The sequence below is a fragment of the Myotis daubentonii genome, chromosome 15 (assembly GCF_963259705.1).
Source record: "Myotis daubentonii chromosome 15, mMyoDau2.1, whole genome shotgun sequence".
NCBI classification, from domain to species: Eukaryota; Metazoa; Chordata; class Mammalia; order Chiroptera; family Vespertilionidae; genus Myotis; species Myotis daubentonii.
This window is the reverse complement of record NC_081854.1, coordinates 52,483,290-52,504,802: the sequence shown is the minus strand read 5'-3', so window position 1 is coordinate 52,504,802 and position 21,513 is coordinate 52,483,290. Positions and strand designations below refer to the sequence as shown.

At 56.5% G+C, this 21,513-nt stretch overlaps 1 protein-coding gene across 1 annotated transcript; it reads left to right on the top strand.

The window, feature by feature from the left end:
• Positions 1-540: 540 nt before the first annotated feature.
• On the top strand, positions 541-20,648 carry DRC7 (dynein regulatory complex subunit 7). Its single transcript, XM_059667940.1, has 17 exons — positions 541-2,117; positions 2,713-2,896; positions 3,882-4,007; positions 4,802-4,996; positions 7,507-7,665; positions 9,048-9,266; positions 10,635-10,763; positions 13,125-13,197; positions 13,879-14,007; positions 14,233-14,361; positions 15,264-15,484; positions 16,701-16,916; positions 17,716-17,826; positions 17,914-18,024; positions 18,906-19,100; positions 20,097-20,236; positions 20,334-20,648. Exons 1-17 carry the CDS (start codon positions 1,933-1,935, stop codon positions 20,425-20,427), a joined length of 2,616 nt encoding a protein of 871 aa, XP_059523923.1. The 5' UTR covers positions 541-1,932; the 3' UTR covers positions 20,428-20,648.
• The last annotated feature ends 865 nt before the right edge of the window (positions 20,649-21,513 follow it).

Here is a 21,513-nt window from a genome sequence, read left to right as displayed (position 1 = left end):
AAGGGCCCTGCAGGAGCTGGGAGCAGAGCCTGGTTTTCCTCTCACAGCTGGTGGTCAGTGACTTGCCTCCCCAAGAGGCCCAAGTAGGGGTTGGATCAGGGAAGTGGGGCCCAGCCTTTACCTCCAGGTCCCTTTGCCCTCCTGGCCCTGGTCACCCCAGGGGGTGATGACAAGTCTGGGGAGACCTTGCTCTGTTCTCCCCAGTCCTCACTACCCCTCCACCACCACATTCTTTTTTTTTTTTTTAAATATATTTTATTGATTTTTACAGTGAGGAAGGGAGAGGGATAGAGAGTTAGAAACATCGATGAGAGAGAAACATCGATCAGCTGCCTCCTGCACACCCCCTACTGGGGATGTGCCCGCAACCAAGGTACATGCCCTTGACCGGAATCGAACCTGGGACCTTTCAGTCTGCAGGCCGACGCTCTATCCACTGAGCCAAACTGGTTTGGCCCACCACCACATTCTGTGCATTGGGTCGATTTTCCTCCTCTTTGGACCTTTGCCCTGGGTGTTGTTAAAAAAAAAGAAGAAAATCTTTGAGGTGGGGTAATGGAAAGCCATGAGCTGGGAGGCGGGCACTGAGATGGTGTAACAGGAACTGACTTAAACAAGCAGAGGCTGTTTCCTCACACGATGGGAAGTCCAGAGGTGCTACTCAGGCCTCACGGCGCCTCTTGGGATCATGGTTCCCCTGCCTCTTCACTCTGGCAGCTTTGGTCCCCACGAGTGGCTATCTCACGGTCATGCATTGGCTGTACCCCTGCTTTATGACCCTGTCCCAGGCAGGAAGAGGAGAAGGGCCAAGCGTCTGTGCCAGCTGGGCTCACCCCTTTAACAGGTAGCAACTTGGATTCACATCTCAGCGCCCCAAACTGGGTTCAAGTCACAGGGCTGACGCTAGCTGCAAGGGAGGCTGGGAAGCTGAATATTTTAAATTGGGGCTCTGCTTATGGAATTGGGGGCTGGATCTTTGGGTTGGCAAGTAGCAGTCCACCTCAGCAAACCTTGGCTCTGGGACCATGGGAAGGCCTTTCCCAGGGTACATATGGCGTCTCGAGTGGCTCTTAAATGACCTCATCCTGTGGGCTGGCCCAGGGGAGTGAAAGCTGTATCAGCTCCCCCCACACACACCTGCCCCTGGCCCAGGTGAATTGGTGGCAGCCCTGCTTTTGCCCCCTCTGTGCCTCAGTTCCAATTCTAGTGACCTTAACTTTTATTTTGTTATATTCCATACCACCACCTTGCTATCATGAATAATTTCTTTAAGCCAATTCACTTATTGGCTTAATAAATATATTTAAGTAGGAAATTCTGTAATACTACAGTAATCCCTTCAGCATTAGCATTAGCATCATGCTCCACAGAAAGGAGATACGGTGAGGCATGGCTCAGTGGCTGAACGTCGACCTATGAACCAGGAGGTCACGGTTAAGTCCCAGTCAGGGCACATGCCTGGGTTGTGGGCTCGATCCCCAGTGTGGGGCGGCCAATCAATGATTCTCTCTCATCATTGATGTTTCTCTCTCTCCCTCTCCCTTCCTCTTTGATATCAATAAAAATATATTTTTGAAAAAGATGAGAAAATAAATATACGAGAAGGCAAGCGACGGTAGTAAGTTGGGCTACTCTCGCCTGCCCTGACAACGGTTCTCAGCCTGTGGCCTGCTTGTCTTTGTTTTAAGGGCAATTGTGATGCTAGGAAGGTGTTAGAGGCATGTGAGCACCAAGCAGACTGTCTCCTCCACGGAAAGGAAGTGTAAGGGAGACTCAATTTCCCTCTCCACCATCTAAGCCACCGAGAACACCCCCTCTCCCCCGGGGACACCGGTGGTCTTGGCCGCCCTTTCCTGGTCCGAGGTCGGCTGTTCTGAGTGCATTTGTCCCTCCTGCAGAGACTTCACCTCTGGAAGCCAGAGACACGCCAGAATGGAGGTCCTGAAGGAGAAAGTGGAGGAGGAGGAGGCTGCCGAGCGGGAGGACGCGGCGGAGAGGGGCGAGAAGATGGCGAAGCCACCGCCGGAGACGCGGAAGGAGGAAACCCCCATGACGCAGGAGATGCTCAGAGACCTGGAGAAGAAGTTGTCGGACATCAAGATCGCCATCCCGGATACGTGCGTGTCGCGTCAGAGCAGGGCTGGGCAAAGGAGGAGCAGGGCCGAATGAGGAACCTGGGCTGGGCGGCAGGACCAGGGCTTAGAGGGGGCTAGGCCGTTAGGAGCGCGGGCTCTGGCCCTAGTCGGCTTGTCTCCGTGGATAGAGTGTTGGCCTGTGGACTGAAGGGTCCCGGGTTCGCTTCTGGTCAAGGGCATGTCCCTCAGTTGCCGGCTCCATCCCTGGCCCTGGTCGGGGTGCATGTGGGAGGCAACCAATCGATGTGCCTCTTTCTCTGTCTCCCCCCTCCCTTCACTCTCTCTAAAAACCTTTGGAAAAATATGATTAACAACAACAACAACAAAAAAGTGAGGGCTCTGTTTTCAGACTGCCTGGGCCAAGTCCCCACTCTGACTCTCGATAGCTGTGTGACCCTGGGCAAGTCACTCAACCTTTCTGTTCCTCAGTTCCCTTCGCTGTTTCAAAGGGCAAGTGCTGATCATGAGGATTAAACAAGGAGGGGCTAGAGCCCATGGCAGCTGAGGTGGATGGAGGGTTCCAGTCCAGGCCTCGCCTCCTGAGGACTAATTAATGCCATCCCTCCTATGGGCGCAGGGTCATTACCAAGGACACCAAGGTCACTGTCGACACCTCCATGCTGCCCGCCTCCTACCAAAGCAACACGCCCAAGGAGGAGCACCTGCTGCAGGTGGCAGACAACTTCTCCTGCCAGTATAGCCACCTGTGCCCGGACCGCGTGCCCCTCTTCCTGTACCCGCTGAACGAGTGCCAAGTGCCCGTAAGGCCGGGTCGTGGAAGGCGGGGGAGGGGGCCCCATAGCAGAGGGTGGAAGGAGGTGGGCCATGCACAGCCCTGCCCTGGGCCAGAGCTTAAAGACAGGGAAGGGCAGAGAAAGAAGAGAAAATGCCCAGGACGGGCCCCAGGACCTGAGCACTGGGCTCCTTCCTTCCAGCCCTGTAACCAGGGCATGTCCCTGAGCCTCCTCTCTGGGCCTCAGTTTCCCCATCTGTCGATGGAATGGCAGAGGATGAACCCCAAAGCTGCAAAACAGCAGCCTGCAGGCCGGCAGAGACGCACAGACTGTTTTATTGGGCCGCATGGCGATTTTTAACCTATGTCTGGGCAGCATTGGGGGCTCGGGGATTCTCCCCTCATCTCTTACCTGCTGATCCCAGGCCTGCACGCCCCCTGCAGCCGTCAGCAGGGCCTTAGGTGGGTCCGGGTGAGATCCAGTGCTGGTGGGGCCTTCCTGGAATCCATAGGGAGACCCTGGAGCCCTGGCCCACTGGCCCCGGGTGGCAGAGCAGCCCCTGAAGGGCCCTAGTAGCACGAGGTCCCCCACACGGGGCGGTGGCCCAGAGCCAGACAGGCCCAGCTCCGCTGCCGACTGTGAACCTGAACCAGCCCGTTTCCCCTTGGAGCCTCGGTTTCCTCCTCTGTCAGTGGCACCTGCCTCACGGGGTCACTGGGGGTCGGGGAGGGGGTGCCAGGTGTGGCGGCTCTCGGTGGGACCGTGGGGATGGCGGGAGGCACCGATTCATCACGGGCGCCCGGGGACAGCACACGTTTATCCTGGATCCGGGCCGGAAGGGTTTGGAGGAGTCCCTTTCTCCAACTCCCAAGGCCCCGGGGGAGGAGCCCGAAGCCCAGAGAGGCCTCCAGAGTGCCCCCTGCCCCCACCCCGAGGTCTCTGGCTTCCTGGGAACGCCAGGCTCTCCCCCCAGGTGAAATATCTCCCCCCCCCCCCGCCCCCCTTCCCGCAGAAGTTCGTGAGCACAACCATCCGGCCCACACTGATGCCCTACACCGAGCTCTACAACTGGGACAGCTGCGCCCAGTTTGTTGCGGACTTCCTCTCCATGGAGCCCCTGGCCGACCCGCTCAAGCCGGTAAGCACCACTCTGGGCTGCATCGCCCGCCCCCCGTCCCCCACCCCCCCCCCCCCCGCCCCATCCCCACCCCGTGATGGGAAGCCAGGCAAGGGTGGAGGAAAGGACTCAGCCCAGGAGTCGGTTTGGGGAGGGTGGGGGCAGGGCCCAGAGAGAGGCAGCCGCTTACCTGGGGTCGCACAGCAGGCCTGGTCTTCGGGCTCCCACCGCTTTGCCTCCTTGGCCTCTCTCTGCCTTAGAGCCTTCCCTCCATGACCTTCCCTCCATGACCCCAGGAAGCGGGGAAAGGAAAGAGGGAGGAGGCCCCGCTGCTCAGGGACCATGGCCTCATCTTTGCGCTTCTGGCTCAGTCGGCTTCTGGTTGAGAAAGGAGGGAGGGAGGGAGGGAGGGAGGGAGGGAGGGAGGGAGGGAGGGAGGGAAGAAAGAATAGGTCCACAGTGAGACCTGAGGAAGGGGCCAGAAGGAAAGGATGGGGAGAAGGGGAGAGGAACTTCAGGATAAAGCCATGAAATTGCCCATCAGAGAGCGTGAGACCACAGCTTCCACAGTCCCGGGGTCTTGCCCATCGCGGAGCCCACAGCCCCTGAGAACTAGAGGCCAGTGTGGCCGGCTCTCCCCGCACGCGGGGCCTGTGGTTCTCACCCCGTTCTCAGCGGGCTGCCCAACCCCACCAAGGAGAGGACCCTGTGGGGGTCCGGCCTGCGTGGGCGCTAGTGCGCAGCCCTGATGCGTGGGGAGGACAGGCCCGGGGCTGCGGCCGGCGCTGCTGACCCCCCCACCCCCGCCACGCCAGCCCACGCACCTGTACTCCCCGACCACCGTGCTCAAGTACCAGAGGGGCAACTGCTTCGACTTCAGCACCCTGCTCTGCTCCATGCTCATCGGCTCCGGCTACGACGCCTACTGCGTCAACGGCTACGGCTCCCAGGACCTGTGCCTCATGGACCTGACCCGGGAGGTGTGCCCGCTCACCATGAAGTCCAAGACGGTAGGCCGGGCTCGGGGGCGCTCCGCTGAAGCAGCGTGTCCCGGCTCCTCCCCCTGCCCCGGCCACAGGAACACGGCTCCCTCACCACGGAGTTCGGGTTTCAAACCACCAGTGATTTCTCTGACCTCAGCTGCTTTTGAAAAAATTTGTTTTATTGATTGCAGAGAGGAAGGGAGAGGGAGAGAGAGATAGAAACATCAGCGATGAGAGAGAATCATTGATCGACCGCCTCCTGCAGGCTCCCTACTGGGGATCGAGCCCACAACCCAGGCATGTGTCCTGACCAGGAATTGAACCATGACCTCCTGGTTCATAGGTAGATGCTCAACCTCTGGCCACTCTGGCTGGGCTCAGTTTCTTTCTTCTTTTTTTAAAAAAATATATATATTTAAATATATTTTTTACAGAGAGGAAGGGAGAGGGCTAGAGAGTTAGAAACATCAATGAGAGAGACACATCGATCAGCTGCCTCCTGTACACCCCTCACTGGGGATGTGCCCAAAGCCAAGGTACATGCCCTTGACCAGACTCGAATCTGGGACCCTTCAGTCCGCAGGCCGACGCTCTATCCACTGAGCCAAACTGGCTAGGGCTGACCTCAGTTTCTTAACACACACAGCCCAAGTCCCCACAGTGGCTGTCCCTCTCCCCTTGTAACAGTTTTAGCTTCTGTGTTCCCCAGCGGGTAAATTTTGTGAATGCCACATGGCTTATTTCAAATTCCCCCACGTGTACCCTGCATATTGGATAAAAGTCCATCCAGGCATCTGGCCGGCGTGGCTCGGTGGTTGAGCGTTGGCCTAAGAACCAGGAGGTCACGGTTCAATTCTCGGTCAGGACCCATGCCCAGGTTGTGGGCTCAATCCCCAGTAGGGGGCGTGCAGGAGGCAGCCGATCCATGATTCTCTCTCATCATTGATGTTTCTATCTCTCTTTCTCTCCTGCTCCCTTCCCCTCTCTGAAATCAATAAAAATATATATATTTTTAAAAGCCCATCCAGCCGTTTTCAGCTAAGGAGAAAACAGATAAATGGGCATTTTGATCTCCCGTCCCCAGGTTAAAAAAAGAAAAAAGGCCCCTTTTTAACAGCAAGAAAAGAAAAAGTCACCCGCCCTTGAGCATGCGGCGGTTTTTATGTCTGTAAACTGAGATGCCAAATGCCCCCCGGCTGCTGTGCACACAAGAAATGCCCTGCAGTGGATTTCACTTTAGGAACCACGAAAGCAGCTCTTTCCTTTGGGGAATAGCCGCACGACAGGCAGAGAGTGCTTTTCATGACCTGGGTTGACACCAAAACTCGGTGATCAGTGTCAGCCCCGTGGATGTCTGCAGCGCAGGGACCGGGGCCTGGGCACCCAGCCTGAGACGTGTGCACCTGTGCGCCACCCGGGCGAGCACCTGGCGGCCCCGGTGATGCTCTGGTGGAGGGAGGCACCAGGTGAGGGCCTCACTCTCTCAGGCCCACCTCCTTAAGGAAGATGGAGTCTCCCATCCCTGCTTTTGGCTCCAAAGGCCTGTGAGCTGACACGCGGGCCTCTTAGCTGAGCCAGCATGTTGATGATTAAAATGTTACCAATGCTGACACAGGCAGAGGGCATCCCAGCGTGTGAGCCACTTGTGCCCACAGACTTGGGCGTGCCTTCTCGTTTGATTTTACACGTGGCCAGAGTGGCTCGGCTCATAAATGGAGACTGCGGGGCCGAGGCTCGTCTGTCCGGCTCTAAACCAGGGAGGGTCGCGGTTTCTCCCTCCAAACTTCCACAAGCCCACCGCACCCACGTCTGCCGCCTCTGTGGTGTTCTCTCCCGGATATTTTTCTTGCCACTGATCTCTCTCTCTCTCACTTTCTCTCTCTCTCTCTCTCTCTCTCTCTCTCTCTCTCTCTCTCTCTCTCACACACACACACACACACACACACACACACAGCAAACTCTTACTTTATGTCAAGATATGCCCGGCCAGCGTGGCTCAGTGGTTGAGCATTCCCGTCAGGGCACATGCCTGGGTTGTGGGCTTGATCCCCAGTAGGGGGCGTGCAGGAGGCAGCCGAACAGTGATTCTGATCACTGATGTTTCTATCTCTCCCTCCCTTCCTCTCTGAAATCAATAAAATAAAATAACGATATGAAACTCTCCGAAGGCAAAATCTGGAAAATCTGACTCCTGACAGTTTGCCCCGCTCTCCAGATCACAGCTCATGTGGACATCAAGGCCGGGGGAGAGGGTCGGGGGGGCTAGATGTGGAGGAGAGAAAACCACATCTCCCGAGTGCCGGGACTGATGGGCACCTCCCATGGCATTTCCCTGTCTTGTCAGAAGACTCCTGGGAGAAGATTCTGTTATTCCCATTCCCATTCCCATTTACAGAAGAGCCCGCGGTTAGGGACGCGGGAGGTCACGGAGCTGCAAGCGAGAGAGCTCGCAGGCTCCAGGCGCAGCTGTGATCGATCTCCCGGGCCCGGGGGCGGTGGTTAGCGGCCGCTGATGTTCTTCTCTCGCTCGGTGACAGACGGTCCAGAGGAAGCAAGTGGCACCACCTAAGAAGTACGCCGTCAAACCCCCCAGGGACCTGACCAGCAGGTACGAGCAGGACCAGGAGAGGAAGAAGCAGGAAAAGATCAAAGCTGAGGAGGAGAAGCGGCTGAAGGAGGAAGAGGAGCGCCTCAAGGTGGGTCCACGGTCCTCGGCCCTCAACCCCTGAGCCTAGCTCTCGAGCAGGCGTTTCTAGGAACGGGAAAGACACAGGTTGTGGAAGAGATATGTGTATGGACACCCACGTCCAAATCCCCTCCTCGCCCTCTCACCACCTCGGCCTGGCCATTGGGAATCTCCCGTTGGTGGTCAGCCAGCTTCTGGTGATAGATTTCTCATGGCAGAGCTTTGCTGCCTGGGCACTTCTGGTGTCTGCCTCATTCCAGACTCTCTCACTAAAGACTCACCTACATATGCTCTCCCATCCATCCTCAACCATCCACCCATCCATCCATCTCTCCATCCATCCACCCATCCATCCATCTCTCCATCCATCTACCCATCCATCCATCTCTCCATCCATCCACCCATCCATCCACCTCTCCATCCATCCATCCATCCATCCATCCATCCATCTCTCCATCCATCCATCCATCCATCCATCCATCCATCCATCCATCCACCCATCCATCCATCTCTCCATCCATCCATCCATCCATCTCTCCATCCATCCATCCATCCATCCATCCATCCATCCATCCACCCATCCATCCATCTCTCCATCCACCCATCCATCCATCTATCCATCCATCTCTCCATCCATCCATCCATCCATCCATCCATCCATCCATCCATCCATCTCTCCATCCATTCATCCATCCATCCATCCATCCATCCTTCCATCCATCTATTCTCCAATCTCTCTATCCATGCTCCCATCTCTCCCTCATGCATCCATCCTCCTATCCATCCATCCATACATACATACTAGTATATACATACATACAAACATACATCCTCCCATCTCTTCTCCCTCCCTCCCTCCCTCCCTCCCTCCCTCCCTCCCTCCCTCCCTCCCTTCCTTCCTTCCTTTCTTCCTTCCATCTCTCCTACCAATCCACACTCCCATCCTTGCTTCTATCTCCTTTCCTCCCTCCTTTCTTTCCTTTCCTCCCATATGGTATTTACTGAGCATCTCCTCTGGTTAGGCACTAGGGATACAAGAATGAACATGACACAGTCACCCTTCTCCCAAAGGGAGGCAGACAAGGAAGCCATATTATGTCCCACTACCTTTCTTTGGATGAAATCTCACCACAAATCACAACACAGAAAGCCAGTAAATCCCAGCTACCCTAGCACTCCAAAGAGCCCAGTTATAAACCCCAGATCGAGTCAGTCCCTCCCACTTTATTGATAAGAAAACTGACTGAAAGGTGGGATGATATTCTCATACAGCCAGCCAATGGGACAGTCTGGATCAGAACTCAGCTCTCCTGCCCATTCCCTAGCCCTGGGGAGATGACTCCCTCCCCTTCCCACCCATGTGGCCCATAGTCACCCACCTGTTCTGTGCAGGAGGCGGAGAATGCAAAACCCGACCCCCTGTACGGCCTGCGGGTGCACTCGTGGGTGCTGGTGCTGTCGGGGAAGCGTGAGGTGCCCGAGAGCTTTTTCATTGACCCTTTAACGGCACGCAGCTACAGCACCCAGGACGACCACTTCCTGGGCATCGAGAGCCTGTGGAACCACAAGAACTACTGGGTCAACATGCAGGACTGCTGGAACTGCTGCAAGGTGCTGGGCAGGGGCCTGCGTGGGTGTGGCAGTCGGGGGCGGGGGGTGACCTGTGGCAGAGCTGGCCACCAGGCCTGCAGGGCTGCCGACTTTCCCCAGAGCTGAGTCTCCAGAGCCCACTCCCTTCTGCTGGGACCGTCTCTCTTTCGATCTGTGTATCCTGTACAGTGTGGATGGTTAGTTTGTCTGAATGACTTAAAAACATTGTATTGAAATGCAGCGTACCTGGCAGAAAAGTACATCCACCCTAAGTGTACAGCTCAAAGAATTTCCATAAATATATATGTACTAGAGGCCCGGTGCACGGATTCGTACACCGGTGGGGTCCCTCAGCCTGGCCTGCGCCCTCTCTCAATCCAGGACCCCTCAGGGGATGTCGGACTGCCGGTTTGGGCCCGAGGGATGTAGTGGTGCATGAAGCGGCAGGCGGCAGGGAGGAGCCCAAGCCCCGGCTAGGTGCTGAGCCGCTCCCACTCATCCCAGCCCCGCTGCACCTGCAGCTGCTCGGTAGCCCCACAGCAGTGCCCGCCAGCCATGAGCCCAGTGTCTGCCGCCCATCGATCAGCTGAGCTGTGCTCCTGCTGTGGGAGTGTGCTGACCACCAAGGGCCAGCTCCTGCATTGAGCATCTGCCCCCTGATGGTCAGTGCGCATCATAGCGACCAGTCAACCGGTCATTCGGTTGCTTAGGCTTTTATATAGAGATATACTAGTATATAACCTCAGAGCCACTTACGTGAGTTGACAACACTCGCAGCTGTTCTGAAGCCTTTGCCCTCCCTCTGGGACCTGATTCTGGGGACAGCATGCCACCCTGGGGAGGTTGACTGGGATGTGGGGTGCTCCCCACCTGCTGGGAGTTACCTGGCAGGTGAGCCTAGGCACAGGTGGACTGAAGTGAACAGAGGTGGGGGGCCCAGGCCACGGAGGAGAAACCCCACCTGCCTCCTCTGTGCAATGCCACGTGTGCCTGCCTGCTTCCCTTCCCCCTGGTGTGAGTAAGACCCTAAGGAGGGCTTTTTAAAAGCCTGCCATCGCCCCTCCCATAACCTCTCACTGGCTTGTGTTTGCTCTGCACACTGCCTGGGATGCCCCAGGCAATGCAGAATCGCCCCACATCCAGACCTATCCCAGAGACCAACAGTGGGACTTCTTCGTGGGAGACTGAGCAGCAGAAGGGGGGTTCCAGCCCCCCTCGGGGCCTCGGTTTCCCTGTTGAGATAAGGAGGGTGGGCATGGACTCACAGGGGCTGTCGGAGCCCACTCTGTGCCCCTCTGACCCGGGGCCCAGGTCCCTGCTGTGCCCTGTGGAGCAGGAGGGGGGTGTGAAGGCTGTGGGGTGTGCTCAGCTGGTCTCCTCCTCCATCAGGACTTGATCTTTGACCTGGGAGACCCTGTGAGGTGGGAGTACCTGCTTTTGGGGACCGATAAGCCTCACCTATCGATCCTGGATGATGATGATGATAACCTGATGGATGATGATGACGTAGAAAACCTGGTGAGTCTCACCTGCCTAGGGGGCTGGGGGCAGGGGGAGGTGGGGGGCTTCATACTTGGTCTTGGTTCAGGCTGGCCTGACAAAAGTCCCGCTAGCATGCATGCGTATGGGAGAGGACAGACCAGATAGACTGATTATAAGTTCCTCGAGGGTCTGGATTATGGCCTCATTTTATAGATGGACAAACTGAGGCCCAGACAGATCCAATGACCCAATGGGGTAGGGGAGGGCTGGGACTTGCATTCAGGTCCTGTCCCTGCCTCCCCCCTCCCCACCCCGCCCACACACACACATGATCCTGTTCAGGGAGTATGCCCTTGGAGCAGGCTGCTAAGACCACCTTCACAGGCCCGGGAAGCCCCTCACTTCTGGGCCTTTCTGCAGAGCCACTGTGACCTCCCCCAAGCACTGCTAGGCCTTTCTTGTCCGTCCTATTAGTCCTTCTGAAGGTCACTCACCTCGGGCCTTCCCCCAGCCACCAGCATCCCTCCTCTGATCTCCTAGTGCTCCGGGCAGATCGGCAGGAAGGCCTGTGTGTGAGGTCAGGGGCCCAGAGGCCTTGGGGGTTGGCTGTGACACCTTGGGCGAACTCCCTGACCACTGCAAGCTTCAGTTTCATCCTCCGTATGTCAAGTGGAGAAGTGGGGCCAATGGGTCAGTTATAGTCATGGAACTAATAAGAGGTGCATTCATTGGCTAGAGCGGCCATAACCAAGTACCACAGGCTGTGGGGCTTAAACCAGAGAAAGGTATTGCCTCGCAGTTCTGGAGGCTGGAAGTCCAAGACCAAGGTGTCAGCAGGGTTGGTTTCTTCTTCTGGGCTTGTGGATGGCTGTCGTCTCCCCGTGTCCTCACGGGGTCCTCCCTCTGTGTGTCCTATGTCCTAATCCCCTCCTCTTCTAAGCACACCAGTCCGATTGGATTAGGGCTCACCCTAATGACCTCATTTTACCTTAATTACCCCTTTAAAGGTCCTATCTCCCAATATAGTCAGGTTCTGAGGTCCTGGGGGCGAGTTCATATGGATTCTGGGCGACGCAATCCTACCATAGCGATAGGTAACCCTCGTATGGCCCTTACTAAGTGCCTGTCGGTGCTGAGCCTGAATTAACTTGTCTAAATCTCCACAACCACCGGGAGAGGTGGGTACTAGCCTTACCGTGCATGGTGACCATCATCCCCTTTTACAGACAGGAAGACTTACACGCAGAGGGCTGAAGTAACTTTTCCCAGAGTTACACAGCCAGTAAGTGACAGAGCGGGGATGTGAACCTGGAATGTGACAGCTTGGCTCTGTAGTCTGGGTTCTCCACGGCGAGTCTGTTCCATCTGCTGGAACTGCTTGAGGACAAGTGAGACCATCGGTGTGACATGTGTAGACACCCGGGAAATTGTATTGGGCGTATTCAGTGTCCTCAGCTCTGGGGACCCGACAGTAAATCCGGTGCACAGGCGCCCCCTGCTGGCCACGAGGGGTGGCCTGATGAGATGAGCAGGCGGCAAAGGCCTGAGCCACGTTTGTGGATGAAAAGCTTTAAATTGAGAACATCTTTTTCAGGTTTCTGTGGTCAGCAAACTGCGGCTCAGCAAACCGCGGCTCGCGAGCCACATGCGGCTCTTTGGCCCCTTGAGTGTGGCCCTTCCACAAAATACCGGCTCTTCCACAAAATACCGACTTCTGCACATGGGCCACGAAGTTTCAATCGCACGTGCACGCCCACATGTGGTATTTTGTGGAAGAGCCACACTCAAGGGGCCAAAGAGCCGCATGTGGCTCTTGAGCTGCAGTTTGCCGACCATGGCCCTAGTTAGAGGACCACTTGTCTAGGCCAGGCCTGATTGCATGGTTGGGGGAAATCAAGGCTCAGAGAGAAAGAACCAGCCAATAAGGACAGCCAGGCAGTGTCCCCAGCTCTTTATGTGCCTTCTCCCCCTGAACCCTCCCAAGGCCCCAGTTGGGAAACGGAGGCTCAGAGCGGTTAAGACTTTCCCGGGACCCCTGAGCTGCTGTTGGGTGGAGGCTGGGGCTTGGGTCCACCTGACTCCAAGCCCTTCTCAACCAAGGGCCATGGCCATGTTGGTGCCTCTGACCACCGAGGGCAGGGGGCGTGCAGGGGAGGGGTGCTGCCGCCCAGCCAGGAGCTGCAGGGGAGGGCCCAGCCCCCCGGGAGCAGGCCGCTCCCCTTCCTCCCTATCTTGGGTCACACCAGGCCAGGTCAGACCTGCCCTGACTTCTGGCTCCCCTAGGGGAGCGGACACACCACACTGGCTTGACCTTGGGTGAGGGGTGGGGGAGGTGGGGGGGTGGGCAAGACAGAGGCCCTGCCTATAACTTCTGACCCCACCCGCCTCTCCCAACAGGGCAAGGAGGACGAGGATAAGGGCTTTGACATGCCGCACTCCTGGGTGGAGCCCATCGAGATCTCCTCCGAAGGTGTGTCCGTGTGTGTTCGCTCCCCCTCCCCAGGGCCTGGGCAACAGTGACCCAGGGGGACGCCAGCCAAGGCTGCCCTGGCCCCTCAGCCCCTCACTCCCACCCCTTCTGCTTCCTGCTGTCCCCTCTTCGTCCTTCCTTCCTGCCACACACACACAGCTCTGCCGGGATGGAGGGCCCACCAGTCATAGGTCTGCCATCACTGCCCTAGGCTATTCCAACAGGGGGAAGGGCCAGAGACGTGTCATGAGAACCAGGGTGGGGAGCACCCGGCTCCCGGGGTGGGGGCCTGGGGTGGGTGGGGGCATCCAGGAGGAGGTGTCCTCTGAGCTAAGTTGTGACACTTCAGAAGGAGCCAGGTTAGGGCAGGAGGGGATGGTGCTTCTCCCAGAGAGATCTGCGCAGGCAAAGGCCTGGCAGTGTGTGTGTGTGTGGAGGGGGGTGCGGGGTGAATGGGGGCGCGGGGCGTGGGTCCTCTGGTCAGGCTCAGATCTGAGAACTCCAGGGCAAGAACCACTCCTGGAGTCCACTCTCCTCTGCACCCCCACCCCCAGCAGGCCTGGGGCCGGGAGGAGCTCAGCAGGCAGCTCAGTGGACAGGGGCTGGCTGAGGGCTGAGGGGGGTTGGCCCCCCTCCCCCTGATCTGGCGAGGTCCCTCACCCCAGCCCACCCTGCCCACAGCGTTCGAGACCCGCTGCCCAAACGGGATGAAGGTGATCCAGTACAAGAGGGCCAAGCTGGAGAAGTGGGCCCCGTACCTCAACAGCAACGGCCTCATGTCCCGCCTCAGCACCTACGAGGACTTGGAGTGTAAGGGGGGGACAGCCGGGCACGGGGGGGGGGCAGGTCCCCCGACGTGCTGTGGGACGTTTGGCACATCACTGACGCTCTCTCGGTGTGAGTGCGGGCGGGCGCTGCTGGTTTGGCACATCACTGACGCTCTCTCGGTGTGAGTGCGGGCGGGCGCTGCTGGGAATGGGGGATGGAGGCCCGGGCAGCAGGCCTGGCTGCAGCCAGCACCACTCGTCCACACAGGCACCAAGTTGCTGGAGATGAAGGAGTGGTACCAGAACCGGGAGGACATGCTGGAGCTGAGGCACATCCACAAGGACACGGGCCTGATCATCGACTACTTCAAGCCGGGCCATCCCCAGGCTCTGCGTGGTGAGTGGACCCCATTGCCGGGCCAGCCAGGGCCCCCAGCGGGGCCTTCCACGCTCCTCAGAGCGGCCCCCACGCGACTGGCGTGTGGCGGGAAGAACCCGTGTCTGTGTAGCCACAGGGGCCTCCTCCAGCCAACCAGGTGCGAGAGGTCAGGGAAGCACAGAAGGTGCAAGGACATGTGACAAGTGTTCCTCCAGAACCGTGAGAGCAGGGCCACATGCTGATGCCGTGGTTGGGGTCAGGCGCACAGCGGGGCCACGGGTACAGGGGGGTCAGGATGCTGAGCAATAAAACCAGCAAATGCTCCAACAAGGGCGATGCAGTGGGCAGAGGGCGTGGAGGCCGTGCCCATGACCATGAATGCTGGGAAGGGAGAAAACATAAGGTCAACATACTACCTCCTCCCTCCACCCCTCAGAGAAAGGTCAGCCTCACTTGGTGGTTGAAATAAAACTAGCCCACTAAGGGACCATCTTACAGCACTCATGTCATCGTCAAAGATGGAGAAATGGCCGGCCCCACAGGGAGCGAGCAGGTGTGCAAAGCAGCAGAAGTCGCCCCTGTCGCTGCTGGCAGGACAGCAAATTGGCACAACCCTTCCCCAGGGCAGTCGGGCAAAGTAACCAACACCAGCCTTAACATACTCGTGCTTTGTGCACAGCAGTTCAACGGCTGAGAATTTGTCCCGAGCAAATTATGGGCAAGAATGGTTTTTAAATGCGCGCTGCAGATGTTCGTCACGGCGTTATCTGTGATAAGAAAGAGGCTGGAAACCGCCTACATACCCCACAGGGGGACATGAGTTCCAGACCTAAGGCTCCTCCGTGAGGTCAGGGCTGGGGTACCCAGAGGGTGGCCAGAGCTCCCGGTGCTGACCCCGCCGCCTCCCCCTCCCGCCGCAGTGCACTCCTACATGTCCATGCAGCCCGAGAACGACCGCGTCATGGAGTTCTACGAGAAGGCCCGCGTGGATGGCCTGATAAAGCGGGAGGAGACGCCCAAGACGATGACGGAGCACTACCAAGGGCGGCCCGACTTCCTCGCCTACCGCCATGTCACGTACGGGTCCAGGGTCAAGAAGGTCACGCTGAGCAGCGCGGAGTCCAACCCCCGGCCTATGATGGTAAGGGCCTCCTGGGCTGGGGGCCGGGTGCGCGGACAGGCGGGTGACCCCGGGATGGGCGCAGCCCCGGCTCCAGAGGGATGTTCCCCATCGTGCCCTCAGCCACGAGGCCAGGAGGTGTCGTTTCTCTTATAAGAAGTGCACACTCAGACTAAACATTTAGAATATATGGGAAAATATAAATATATGGAAATATATAAACATAGAGAAAAATATAAAGGGGGAAAAAGTAAAAAATATCTCAGAATGGCATCTCTCAGATATTATTACATAATATAGGTTTGAGATATATATATATTATTGATTTTTACAGAGAGGAAGGGAGAGGGATAGAGAGTTAGAAACATCGATGAGAGAGAAACATCGATCAGCTGCCTCCTGCACATCTCCTACTGGGGATGTGCCAGCAACCAAGGTACATGCCCTTGACCAGAATCAAACTGGGGACCTTTCAGTCTGCAGGCCGACGCTCTATCCACTGAGCCAAACCAGTTAGGTTAGGTTTGGTTTTTAGGGTCTTTTCTAACTTAATTGAGATATGTGTGTGTCTGTAGGTAGAATCCCTGTATCACCCACTTACTATTAAGTTGTGCATTTTTTCCCCCTCCATATCATTACAAATTCTGTGACCACTGAATTGAATGCCTGCATACCAAAAAAAACCCAACCAACCAACCAACCAACAAAAAACCTCTCGCTAGCACAGTGGTTCTCAACCTTCTGGCCCTTTAAATACAGTTCCTCATGTTGTGACCCAACCATAACATTATTTTCATTGCTACTTCATCACTGTAATGTTGCTACTGTTATGAATCGTAATGTAAATATCCGATATGCAGGATGGTCTTAGGCGACCCCTGTGAAAGGGTCGTTTGACCGCCAAAGGGGTCACGACCCACAGGTTGAGAACCGCTGCTCTAGCAGGAAGGGATGTCTAGTCATAGAGACGGCCACCTGGAAGGGTAGTGAGCTCCCCACCTCCAGAGGTGAGCAAGCAGAGTCTTGTGGCGGGAGCTAGAGAAGTCATCCAGCAGCACACAGGCCTGGTGTGGCTTGGCACTGAAACCTACGGGGCCACCAGAACCGTTGTCTGGCTGGGGGGGGCTGCTCCCCAGGAACCCCTAACTGACCCCAGGTTCCAGTGTCCCCGCCCTCGGGGCCACACACAGAAATCCCCTTCCCCGCCACTCACCCTCTGCACGTGCTGGCCTCGCAGAAAATCACCGAGCGCTTCTCCCGCAACCCGGCCAAGCCCGCGGACGAGGACGTGGAGGAGCGCGTGTTTCTGATCTTGGAGGAGCGCATCCAGCTGCGCTACCACTGCCGCGAGGACCACATCACGGCCTCCCGGCGCGAGTTCCTGCGGCGCACCGAGGTGGACAGCAAGGGCAACAAGATCATCATGACCCCCGACATGTGTCTTAGCTACGAGGTGGGCCTGGGGGCCGTGGCGGGCAGGGGCGGCGGGTGGGTGAGTAGAAGGCCAGGTTCCCGGCCGGGAGTTCATCTCTGCCCCTGGGGAAAAGGAACAGCTCCCCTCCCAGGGTCCTTCTCTTTGCAGCTCTTCTGAAACTCTTACCCTTTCCCCAGAGAAAGACAACCCAGCAGGCCAAGACCACTCCCTAACCCCCCAGGCCCCGGCAGCGCACACCCCAGATCCCGGGACCAGCGCTGGAGGAGACGATCCTCTCACCTCCTGGGCCGGCTCTCCTAGTTCAGATCCTCACTCTCCTGGCTCATTCTTCCAAGTCTCTAGTTTCTCTTCTGTTATTATCTGTGTTTGTTTTTTAAAATAATTGAGTTGCCATCAATTTTGTTAAGGGCCTTTTAAAATATATATATTTTTTATTGATTTCAGAGAGGAAGGGAGGGGGCGGGGAGAGAGGGGGGGAGAGAGAGAGAGAGAGAGAGAGAGAGAGAGAGGAGACATCGGTGTTGAGAATCATTGATCAGTTGCCTCCTGCACGACCCCTACCAGGGATCAAGTCCACAACCTGGGCATGTGCCCTGACTGGGAATTGAACCATGACCTCCTGAGCCACACCAGCCAGGCTCATGTTTGTTTGTTTTTATACATGAGGAAACTGAAGCCCAGAGAGGTGAAGCAACTTGCTTGAGGTCACACAGCTAGAAAATGGCAGGGGGAGATTTGAACCCAAGAGGTCTGGCTGCAGAGTCCATCCGTGACCCCAGCCGTTGCTGCCTCTCTGTCACTGTGGCCGCTGTTGCAGGTGGAGCCCATGGAGCACACCAAGAAGCTGCTGTACCAGTACGAGGCCATGATGCAGCTGAAGGAGCAGGAGAAGCTGTCCAGACATCAGGCCTGGGAGTCGGAGCTGGAGGTAGGGTCCCCTGGGAGAGTGGGCAGGTGGGAGGTGGCAGGGCTAGGGGGGTCCCTTAACCATGCCCTCCCCCACTTGCCAACTCAGGTGCTGGAGATCCTGAAGCTTCTAGAGGAAGAGGAGGAGGCGCACACGCTGAAAATCTCCATCTACGACACGAAGCGCAATGAGAAGAGCCGGGAGTACCGGGAGGCCATGGTGAGCCTCGTTTCCCTGCCCGGCCCTGACTTTTTCTGGACCCCCGGGCCTCCCGGCGATGAGGATGACTAGGGATTCTGCCGGGAAGCCCTCTCTAGGGGGCGAAGTCATTGACCTCATTGTGGTCATCCTTGCTGCTGAGCCGGCCATTTCTGTGTTTCACCCCAAAGAGCACTCAGGACCCAGGCCAGGTCTCCCCCACCTCCAGGGGCTGAGGCCAACCCAAGGCCTCTTCTGCTGGCGGGAGGAATGAGGAGTGTGCGCCCACCTCCGCCCGGGGCTCCCCTCGAGCTCCAGACCTGGCCACGGGCCTGAGTTCTCCGTCCCCTGCCGCACGGGGCGTTCAGGTTACCCCCTCAGGTTGCACGGCCCAGCCTGGGTTCGAGGCCAGCTTCTACATCTCCTTCACCAACCAAGGAGAGATTTCCAAAAACAGTTGGAGGTTGGAGAAGCAGGACAGGGCATCAGATGGCCGGTTCTCAGACTCCCAGGGATGGGCACCGGCCCCCACATCTCCAACCCTTGTCTGCCAACACGAGACAGAAGGCTCCGGGGTGAAAGGGGAAGAGGGAGAGCCTTACTGGTAGTTTTTGATTCAACATCATGAATAACCACCATTTCTCACCATTTACTGAGCGAGCATCGACTGAGCGTTAGGACGATAAATTCAAGGACGATAGAGAGTTGGCTGCTACTAATCACCGTCGGTACAAGAGACAGCACCCAGGCTGCTCTGAGGCCTCGTCCCAGAGGCACCAGACACTGGGCTCTGGGTTTGAGGACTGGCTTTGTGTGGTCACATGTTGATGCAGAGCTGGCTGGGAGGTCTCTGCAGCCCCTGCTGGTCCGGCTGACTCTCCACCTCCCCCCCCCCCCCCCAGGAGCGCGTGATGCACGAAGAGCACTTGCGGCAGGTGGAGGCCCAGCTGGACTACCTGGCCCCGTTCCTGGCACAGCTGCCACCAGGAGAGAAGCTGACACGCTGGCAGGCCATTCGCCTCAAGGACGAGTGCCTCATGGACTTCAAGCAGCGGCTCATCGACAAGGCCAACCTTATCCAGGCCCGTTTCGAGCAGGTACAGCCGGGGCCCGGGTAGAGGACCTTGGCATCCTCATCTTGAAAACGGGCACAGGGTTCTTTGCCCCCCACGTCACAGACGTGGGAGGGACCCATTGCTGGGAGTTTCCAGATGACCAACTTGTCCCCCCTCACTCTTGTTCATTGGGTGGAAGGGTGGATGAAGGGATGGATGGATGGATGGACGGACGGACAGACAGACGGACGGGTGATAGTGGGTGAATGGATGGGTAGTGGATGAACAGGAGGATGGATGCATGGGTAGATGGAGGGCTGCGTAAATGAATGAATGGATGGGTGGTTGGATGGATGGATGGATGGATGGATGGATGGAAGGATGGTGCATTGTAACAACTTCTAGTCCTTGATGCATTTCTATTGGTTGAAAGTATACCATGCAGTTCCTATGCATTATCTCATTTAATCTTCACAAGGAGCTCTGTGTGGTGGTGGTGAGTGTGTACAACGGCCCTCGTTTGACAGACAGAAAATTGGAAGCTCTGAAAAGGTAGCTGTTCCAGAGCCACACGGCTGTCTCAGTCTTTTTTTTTTTTTTTTTTTTATTATTATTATTTTTTTTTACAGAGAGGAAGGGAGAGAGATAGAGAGTTAGAAACATCGATGAGAGAGAAACATCGATCAGCTGCCTCCTGCACATCCCCCACTGAGGAAGTGCCTGCAACCCAGGTACATGCCCTTGACCGGAATCGAACCTGGGACCTTTCAGTCCACAGGCCGACGCTCTATCCACTGAGCCAAACCGGTTTCAGCTGCTGTCTCAGTCTTGAACCCTGCTCTGACCCCATGGACTTGTATCCTTCTAAACACAACCCCAGGGGCTCCCACTCAAGGCATTTTCTGGCCCCGCCGCTGCTCCTCTGACGTCTGTGGATGGTGATTGCGGAGTCAACCCTCCTGGGTTCTCTGGTGACCTGGGTGCGGGTCAGCCTGCATCACCCCTCCTGCGCTCTCCTCTCCGTGCCTGTGCCCGCAGGAGACGCAGGAGCTGCAGAAGAAACAGCAGTGGTACCAGGAGAACCAGGTGACCTTGACCACCGAGGACGAAGACTTGTACCTGAGTTACTGCTCTCAGGCCATGTTCCGCATCCGTATCTTGGAACAGCGGCTCAACCGGTGAGGGGGGCAGGGGAGCCCGAGGGGACCCACTAGGAAGCCGGAGTTCCAGCTCTGTAACCCCACCACCACCTCTCGCTCCTCCCTCCGATCTCAGACACAAGGAGCTGGCCCCGCTGAAGTACTTGGCTCTGGAGGAAAAGCTCTACAAGGACCCACGCCTGGTGGAGCACCTGAAAGTCTTTTCTTGATGCCCCTCCTGCACCTCTGGCCCTTAGATGCCCCTCCTGGGGCTTCAGCCTCAGCTGGCAGAGAGAGAAACCTCCCCCACAGCCCAGCCTGTGTTTCCTGCAACCAGCTAACGACCTCGGAATCAGGTGCCTGGCCTCACTGCCGCTCCCACCTCCCTGCGGCCCCATCTGTCCCTGCTTCTCATGATTTTTCTGTAAATAAACACACTTGTGATTTGCAATTTATACCTCATTTCACAAGCTCCAGCACCAGCCTTTCTCTCCTTCCCTTCTTTATCTATATGTAGTCCGGGACCAACTTCCTCTCCCCACCTTGTCCACCTTCCTCCTTGACTTCCTGTCCTGTCCATTGGGAATGCCGAGCCTTTGCAATACCTCCGCAGGTGGTCTCAAGAATTATGTAGCCTAAAATGTCAATAATACTGAGGCTGAGACGCCCCGCTTGGGCTCAGTGGAAATGAACAAATTACAACCACGTGAATGATATGGTTGCATTTCTCAGGGGGACTTCTGAGGAGCAGGTAATAGTCTTCTTGACCTGAGTATGTTCAGATGGTGAAAATTCACCAACCTCATACCCTTACAGTATATGGGGTATGTGTATTATACTTCGTTATAAAGTGTTTCAAAACGGTGATCATGAATCTAATCATGCTTTGACTTCCATTTAACAAGAAATTCAGAGGACAAGGAACAAGGGAAATGACACTAGAAGGGAAAAGTCCGGCAAAATTATAATGTGGGACAGTCTACAAGGTAAACGGCCCAATCTCTTCAAAAGATCAAAGTCATTAAGTAAGGGGGGGGGGGAGGGAGAGGGGGAGATGAAATCGAATGAGCTTAGAAGAGCCAAGTGCCAAATCTTGATGCTTTCCTAATTAGGCAAAATGTTATTAAAAATAGTTTTGGGGATGATTATGAAAATCTGCCCTGGAAAACAACTGTTTGTTTTCTTGATACAATGATTATGCAGGAGAAGGGTCTGATTTTTAAGAATTACACGCTCAGTAGCATTCAGTGTCAGGGTGAAATGTCTTGATGTCCACAACTTGCAAATGGTTCAGAAAACACACACACGGATAAAGC

Coding starts and splice junctions, on each gene's coding strand:
- DRC7 (XM_059667940.1), top strand. CDS start 1,933: ATGGAGGTCCTGAAGGAGAAAGTGGAGGAGGAGGAGGCTGCCGAGCGG. Junction 4,008..4,801: donor TGGCCGACCCGCTCAAGCCG/GTAAGCACCACT, acceptor CCGCCACGCCAG/CCCACGCACCTGTACTCCCC. Junction 7,666..9,047: donor AGGAAGAGGAGCGCCTCAAG/GTGGGTCCACGG, acceptor TGTTCTGTGCAG/GAGGCGGAGAATGCAAAACC.